Raw genomic sequence first — 9,051 nt, 5'->3', positions numbered from 1 at the left:
AGCTGAAAAAATTGAAGATATTTTTAAGATTTTTATTAATTCAAAATTGTTTTTGTACAATGGAAGATTTCTGTGAGCGTAATTTCTAACATAGATTAATTATTTGTCTATTTATTGTCATTGTTGTTTGTACATTTATTGATGTTGCTTATACAAGCTTTACATCCCTGTAAATGTTTTGTTTTTGGGCAATAAAAATCAATCAATCAATCAATCAATCAATCTAAACATTCTCTCATCAGATGAAAAGATCTATTCTTGCGTGTCACGTCCTGCATCACAGGACTAATTATTAAGCTCATTTTTGGCTCATGAAGGAGTGCTAAGGCTTGGTCTACGTCCTCTCTTTCGAACTCTCTTTAAAAGAAAATAAAATTTCTCATCACATACAAAGTCTCTCAGGGTAACAGCACAGAGAAGTTGTAAATATCAGATTTATACTGCATATCACTTTATAAATTCGATGATATAGCTGATTTTATTACCATAATCATCTCTTCCTCTGTAGGTGGAAGATTGAAATTTCGTTAAAAGATCTCGCCGCAATGAGAAAACGTCTGATTACCGCTTCAGATCTTGAATCATGTTTGTGATACTGTTGCCCTAGCTTCCAACCCCCCGTGGCGCGTCTTTGATATCGAATTGATAGGCTATTTAATTAAATTGATCATGAGAGACCCTTTGCATGGTGAGTAATTTTTTTTCCTGCAGTCGTATTACATGCGCCATGTAACCGTTACAGACGCTACCGTGACGTCTCTGTGGGCTTCCCTAGGTATTCCCTAGGTTTTCAGAACTTGCAAGGGGTGTCCCACGAGTATATGCCTAACATATGATGACAAGCAGATAGAAGAAGTGGACAATGTTAAATTCTTGGGATTACAGCTTGACAATAAATTCAACTGGGAAAAGCACCACAGAACTGCTGAAGCGTTTTAACAAATCTCTATTTGCAATGCAAATTGTGTCAGACATAGGTGATATAAAAATGAAAAAGCTGGCATACTATGCTTACTTTCATTCCATAATGTCATATGGGATTATTTTTTGGGGTAATTCATCAAGCCAAGCTAAAGTTTTATGGGCACAAAAACGTGCAGTAATGTGGTGTGAACTCAAGAACATCCTGCAGAAGCCAGTTTAGGGAACTAGGGATAATAACTACTGCTTCCCAATATATTTAGTATTTAATGAAATTTGTCATTAAAAATATATCACTCTTTCAAACCAACAGCTCCATTCATAGAATCAATACTAGAAATAAGAATAATCTTCACAAGGATTTAAAGTCTCTTAGTCTTGTACAAAAAGGTGTGCATTATTCAGGAACACACATTTTCAGTAACTTGCCAGCAGCAATAAAAAGCTTAACAACCAACGAAATTCAGTTTAATAGAAGCCTAAAGGATTTATTGGTAGCCAATTCTTTCTACTCCATTGATGAATTTCTCAGTAGAACCAACTGATTTGTGTGTATATACATGTAAGTACAATATAACTTCTGCACAATTTCAGTGCAGTAATGTGTTCATTTAAATATGTATGAATGTGTGTGTGTGTGTGTGTGTGTGTGAGTACAATATAACTTCTGCACCATTTCAGTGCAGTAATATGTTCATTGTAAATAAGTATTATAGTGGTTGTATTACATGGTTATTACCTTATAAATAAATAAAAAACTTTTTTATTTGAAATTCATTGCATTAGTGTTTGTAAAATAATTCTTTCATATAATGTTCATTAAAAAATGACGATCATTCCACTTGGGACCTGTGGAATGGTACATTAGCTTATTTGTTTGAGTTGTAAATATTTGTCTTGTATTGTTGTTTTTCTGACATGTTCTATATCCTGGAGGACCTCTTCACTACAGATCAATTGGAATGAAAGTAAATCTAATCAATTCCTCTGACACCAAAATATGTGGTAACTGTCGTCAAATAGCTGATGACATCCAACGCTAATTGGGTTCTATCTCTCGGTTGTCTTGCCATTGTAGTGGAAGTAAGTAATTTAGAATTCTAGTATACTGCTCTCGAACTTATCCTGCGGAGACCCATCGGTCTATGGGGGTTATAGGATGGTTAATTGTCTTCTCCATCCCCATGACGCCTTCGCCACTGGGTTTCATATCAACAGCTATGCTTCTACAGTGCTATTATGCATTAAGCTATTTATATCAGAAAATAAATGACAATTATTAATCTCCCAACAACACCCAAATAGTTCGTATGTTATACAAACTGTACTCAAGATTTCTGTTCTGCACCTAGCTAGTCAGTCAGCAATAGTATGAAATCCAAACCCAATCTCTGTGAAAGCCATGCTCTCAATTTCATGTAATTTTTAAATTATTTGTGTCTAAAGTTGTGACTGTTGACAGATTTACAGTATTTGTCAATAAACGCTCCGTAGTGACATCCTTATTTTTAACTAGATTAGCTACCAACTAGTTTACTTACTACGACATAGAGAGCCTCTCTGAATGCCTAAAACAATCCAATAGTGCTAAAGAACTGTTTCAGGGACGAGAAAACTTCGTGGAACACGTTGGGAGGAGTTCTAACCATCGACTGACTGAGTTGATCCAAGAAAGTTTTAACCTAATTTTTGCAGTCTCAATTGGGAAGGAATGACCAGTTGTACTGCCTGTTGATTATATCACTTTCTATGGGCTCATGGACAGACTGATAAACTTTTGTGGACGTTTAGTAACATCGAGGGATCTTGCAAAAGGCAGCCGATTGTTGATATGAACGTGTATGTTTTGTGTGTGGAAGCCTTAGTTGACAGTGGGAGCAGTGAAAAGGGCTATGACCATATTAAGGGACTACATGGTACACAATTTGTAGAGTTTCTTGCAAGAAGTATAATAATTAAGAATACTACCGGTCAGTTCAGTGAGACAATCAAAGTGGATGTTGTGCTTGAATTTGTTATAGATGAGGAATCATTTGAGAAGAATTTTTTGGTTATACCAGGTTTAGCCGTAAATGTAGGGCTTGGTATAGACTTCCTGAGTGAATACGGTGCCGTCAGACGTTTTCAAACTCAGGGGGTTGGTAACTGGCTGAAGCTATTAATTACCAGTGTGGATGCATTGCGGCCAAAACTGACAGTATGTGTTAAACACTGCAGAATGCCCAGGTGCCTCCAGGGAATGTATCTTAACATGGATTACTAAGGGACATTTTCTTCTCAAATGTATTAGTTGGTTGCACATTAACTGGCCAAGTGTGAGAACTGGCAGCGTTTATCAGTCACCTGAACTACTGTATGTGTATTTGTTAAACTCTGCAGAAGGGACAGGTGGCAGTGAATCCACCTGTCTTGTGATGTTTCGTGAAGAGCTTTTGTCTGAATTTTTACCTCTAATTGAGAGAGATGGCCTATGCAAGCTTAAGTATTGTAGGCCCACACAACATAAGACAGGCTGTTCCTTTTGCTTTCTTTTAATCTACTATCTTGTTATATCATAACATAAATAGCAGTTATATCATAACATAAATAGCAGTGTCTATCAGTAAAATGTGAAGATTACTTATGTATTAACACATGTTAATGAAGTAATTCGAAATAATCTAAGGTTTTATGAGAGATTTGACCCATTAAATATATAGTGTCTGAGATTCTTAAAATCATGGATTAAGTGCGATTTAAGACATGAAATGAAATGAAGTCCCATGCTTCTTTACAGAGCGTAGGGGAACGATGCGGGAGACCCGCACCACCTTACTAGGCAAGGTCCTAATGGAGGTGGTTTGCCGTTGCCTTCCTCCGACTGTAATGGGGATGAATGATGATGATGAAGACGACACAACAACACCCAGTCATCTCGAGGCAGGAAAAATCCCTGACCCCGCCGGGAATCGAACCCGGGACCCTGTGCTCGGGAAGCGAGAACGCTACCGCGAGACCACGGGGGCGGACGATTTAGGACATAAATTATGTTTAATTATAGTTATTAAGCTTAGCCAATTGGTTCAGAACTGTACAAATTTGTATCTTATTGCATGGCAACACGAAGAAATGACATGGTGGGGAGGCACAGAGGCAGCAGCCGATAACAGACAGACCGAAAGGTGTTGTGAGAATTGATGTTTAGAAGTGGAAGGCACTTGAATCACTGACTCAAGCAGGAGCTTTTCTCCTAGATTAAAGACTTCTGTCAGGTCTTGAAAGAGTCGAGATGTTTCCATTTTAATGGACTTCTGTCAGTGACTCAGAGTAATCAAAATGTTTCAGTTCTGCAATTACGTGTGTCTCCAAGGATGTATACGTTCCTGGATTTTACTTTCTTATGTATACTGTTATTTAGAAGATATTCATTTGGCGGAACTGTTGGTGAGTAGAAAAACTGTGTGTTAAGTGCGGTCAGACACAGGAACAGTTTGAACAGTCTTCGGAAATTGTGAGACCGTAAATTTTTCATGTAAACTGACTGCCACTAGATTCACTGAAAATATTAGTGTCAATAATACACAGATGATATTCAGTAAACTATAGAAATTTAAACATATTATTTGTTTCGCCTAGCTCATTTGTAAAATGCATCTCCAGTTAAATTATTATAATTAGAACACAGCCAGCAAGTCGGCTAGGATATTATAAACTTGAGCTCATCATGAAGGGAACTATTTTGCAGCAGTGTGCAACTGTGCACTGGACAAAATCAGATGATCCAAAATCCAAGTATAATCCAATTGTACATTAATGTTCCCCTCCTGAGGAAAAGTTATAATCCACAACAGGTAGTTGTCGACCACATATAGATACGCAAAAACTAGAATTTTTTTTGGTGCTTTCCTATACAATTAATAAAGCCAGAAAAAAGTGAGAGAACGCTGTGGGCATTTACAGGTGTGTGGGGCAATACATCACAGTAAAGCACGATTTATATATGCATGTAGCCTAAAAGATATCCCCTATTCATTCCATACTACAAGTAGAAAGACAACATATGGTTATGGTTCAGATTGTGTAATAAATACACCAACAGATGGACAAAAAATGGAATATTTAGTTACTGTTAGATCTGTAAAAAACAGAACAAAAAATCAATACTAAACTTTCGTCTTCATAGCAGAAGACAAAGTGATTGGCTGTTTTTTTTAACATTTCTAAGGATGAAGCAATAATATTTTGCGATTAAATGTCAATCGACTCTACATATTTCGGTGTTTAGATTTTACTAAATGCGCCCAGACTTCTCATGGGTAGCACCAAGCGTCTATGGCTGGCCGTCTTGTGTGGCATAGTGCTCATAAATTTCATGCACAAACCTTCCTCTTGAATCAGTCTATCTGTTGTGGAATACCTTTATGTAAAGACAGAGAAACGCGCCAGTAGACTACAATTTAGTAACATGTATAGATTTCCGAAGCATGTGCTTCATTTTTTTGCGTCTCTATAGCTGTACTCCTCGCACGACGTGTCTCGCGAACATTTTTAGTCTTTCAAGTTCTCCAGAAGCTCTGTCATTAAACTTTAGTCCGCCACGCACTGTCGTGTTAGCCACATTTAAACAACGCTTATTCTTGCATGCAGTGACACAATACGAACTTCTACCTGGCGGTTATCGCGACACACGGCACATTCTGTGAGGTATAGGTGCACGTGCCTTAATTTGTATATACGTCACGAGAGGTACTGTGGCTGTGGCCCTTTCAAAGATATACTTTGACTTTCTTGAAGGCATTGTCGTGATTGTAGTAGCCATTCTAGCAGATGAATTAAAGCAGAAGTTCTTTATATGTTCAACTGGTTCATTCATTGCAAATTTGGAAGCTCCTACTGTCTTTTTCTTTCTTTAAAAGTAACAACTTGCCTACTCTATACTCGTTACTTACATTGTAGTGTACAGTACGAGAAGTACTTAAGCAGCTTCCCCAACGCTCCAAAAGTATGATGGTTGTGTGAAGTATGTTCCAATTTGTGTGAAAAATTACGGCTATTGCTGTATTTTCTTTCTTTGAAAGTGTGAACCTATCAACTATATAATAATATTTTATATAATGGTATGTATTACAAAAAGTTCTTAAGGAGAATCTCCCATACTGTTAAATAAATGTGCTAATCATTTGTAGTGTGTTCTAATTTGCGCGAAAAATTACACTTCACTGCCAGGTAACTAAACTTCGTCCTTTGCTCTTGAAAGTAAGTGAAATACCACCAGAAATTTGTCTAGACCAGTACCTGAATATATTTCGTCTGCATATGTGCTTAACTTGAAGATATTCTTGTATGGAAGAGAAGTCTCCTAAAATAACTAGTTTGTAAATTTTCTTATATACTTTGTAGGTAGCTGACAGTGTGACTCGGTCACCTCTTAATTGTTTCTCACATGTGAATTTGAAAATTAATGACAAAGACAAGTCCAAGAAGCTCTCAGAACTGTGAAGGTCAATAAATGCACCTCCTCACCCACTACACCACATTGGTGATTTGCAATTCATATTTTTGTCCTGCGCCAGACGTCTCCTGATGCCTTTAAATGGCAATAACTCATTATCTGATGTTTATATGAAGACATCCTTTCTAGACATCCTAGGGGTACTAGTGTTTTGGATCAGCATTCAGTTAAAGGAAATAAGCTATGTGTGGTTGTAATACAAAACGCACCAAATAGGAACTTGATAAATTTCACACTAGAATGGCATTCGGGAGGAGGACGGTTCAAACCCGCGCCAGGCCATCGTGAATTAGGTTTTCCTGATTTCCGTATAACCGTTTAAGGCAAATGCCGGAATGGTACCTTTCCTAATCCGATGGGACCGATAACTGTATTGTTTGATCCCCTCCCCCAAACCAAACAACAAATTCCAACATGGCCTCACTCAGGTGCTTCCACCCAAAGCATATCTTTGAAATGAGCGCAGCTACAGTATCTCTCGTTAAAGTACATGCAAAGAAAGGCACACGTGTAAGGATTGGCTGGCGAATGGTCAGACCTTTGGGTCAGACGCGTCCGACATCCAAAATCTGTTTGTCGGTCGCCCAGCAAGCCGACACGCGTAAAATCTGCTGGTGGGTGATAGATCTGAGCATCATAAAGGCCCTTTAATCGTTTTGGAAAAGAACCATGAAAAATCAAAATCAGTTAGGGCACACGGACGTTCGACGAAAACTAGTGTTGAGAGTAAATATGTGCAAGTTTTCATTGCACGTAATACATCGAGCAACTTCATCCTCCCGCTATCTTCACACGTCCATTAGATCGCAACATTCGTTTCTAATTGTTTTTCTACATTCGTCCATGTTACCACGCGACTCTTAGCTTTATAGCATCAAGATGTCAAAACTGTGATAGTTGAGACAATGTGTTTGATTTTTAAAGTTTTCCTTACGTTGAATTGAATAGTACGCTGATTGTAGAAATCAAAGAAAATCACTGGTTTATCTTTGTGAGTGCGCAAGTCACGTTTTTTTTATGAATTTGACCTAGCTGGAGCGGGCGTTTGGCTGTTGATACAGTGTTGTGCATTATGTCGATTCCTAGAAAAATTGCAATTTTTGGTGCCAGCGGCCAGATAGGAATCAAAGCCACAGAGTTCGCTTTAGAACATGGTAATTAATTGTTTGACAATAAGGAACGTCTCATTTCCTATTCTTGTGACATGAAAGAAATATCAACATACCAACGCTAAAGTACGTTTAGAAAGTAGTGTAAATGGCTTTTCTCCGCTGAAATTGATTCATGGTTGTTTCTGATTTCCGGGTACCTCTAAATTAATCGGTGACAATAGATGGGATTTTATATATAGAGTAAATAAGCGATTAAACACCGGTTTTGTAATGACTGCAAAATTGACTCAATTTACGTACAGTATGTGATGTTTGCTATCGGTTTTATTTCAGTTACTTCTGTAAGGAACCTGAACGTTGAATGTACCTAGTGGATTTGAATTCCATGTTTGTTCAGTTGGTGAGCACATTATTATTCCTGTGTTTCTGTAACTCCATTATCAAGACAGCGAAGTGGTTCCTCTCTTTGAGAAATGTGAAAGAGTGATGTTAAGAAGCACAGTCCCCTCTTGATCCAATTGAGCAGAACCAAGGTTCTTGAGAAAGCATTGTAAGAATGTGCTATAAAATTCTTGGAAAGCTACTGTTAATTGAATACTCATCAGTCTGGCTTTCGAAAAGGGAAGTCAATAAATGGGGTCCTATATACATTTCTAAATGAATTTTATAGTGTACTCAATGAGAGAAAGCGTAGATCGTAAGTATTCCTTGATCTCATTAAGGCTTTAAACCCCATCAACCATGAATTAGGCCTTCTTCTGGATAAACTACTGAACTGTGGAATTACAGGAAAAATGTAATGACTGATTTAGATCATTTCACTCAGAGTGAGTACAAAAAGTTGTAATGACAGAAATGTAGAAGTATGCAGTGAAAGGAGCAACTTGGGCCATTTCTGTTTATTATATCTATCAATGAACTGCCGCAAAGCATTTAAAAAAGATCTAGCAGGTATGTTTGCTGTTGACACAAGTACACCATATTCGAAGCATTGTACCAATGAGCTTCCTAACAAGATTTCTGACACACACTCCAAGCTGCTAAATTGGCTAAACACAAACAAACTGCAAGGATAGATGTTGTCAGATTTGAAAATGAACCTAGTGATCAGTAGATAACCACTAAATTCCTCAGTTTGTGGATCAGTTATACTTTACATACATAAAAAGGTTCTTAAAGAGACAATAGATTTTGCTAAGCATTTAATGTCCTGAGTAAAGTCTGAGAGGTCAAAAAACTAAAATGTGCATGTTTTGTACTTGTACACTCAATACTTATATATTTATTGCATTCCATTTTGAGGTTTCTCGCACAGAGATGACAATATTATGAAAAGGATACATCACTACTCATCATATTATGGAGAGACTGAGTCACAGGCAGGCACAGCAAAAAGACCGCTAAACAAGTAAGCTTCTGGCCAAAAGGTCTTCAGACAACACACACATTCACTCAAACACAACTCACACACTCATGACCACTGTCTCTGGCCACCAGGGCAAGACTTCAATCAACCACATATGATGG

At 37.6% G+C, this 9,051-nt stretch overlaps 1 protein-coding gene across 1 annotated transcript in view; it reads left to right on the top strand.

The window, feature by feature from the left end:
• The first annotated feature begins 7,403 nt into the window (after positions 1 to 7,403).
• The window catches only part of LOC126183579 (flavin reductase (NADPH)), a 68,143-nt gene continuing 66,495 nt past the window's right edge, over positions 7,404 to 9,051 (top strand). The window contains exon 1 of the mRNA XM_049925679.1: positions 7,404 to 7,566. Coding sequence (XP_049781636.1) covers positions 7,485 to 7,566 — 82 coding nt within the window. The 5' untranslated portion in view covers positions 7,404 to 7,484. The remainder of the gene's footprint in view (positions 7,567 to 9,051) is intronic.

The sequence above is a fragment of the Schistocerca cancellata genome, chromosome 1 (assembly GCF_023864275.1).
Source record: "Schistocerca cancellata isolate TAMUIC-IGC-003103 chromosome 1, iqSchCanc2.1, whole genome shotgun sequence".
Lineage (NCBI taxonomy): Eukaryota > Metazoa > Arthropoda > Insecta > Orthoptera > Acrididae > Schistocerca > Schistocerca cancellata.
Note: the sequence above shows the minus strand (reverse complement) of the source record. Positions and strands in the feature narration are given on the sequence as shown.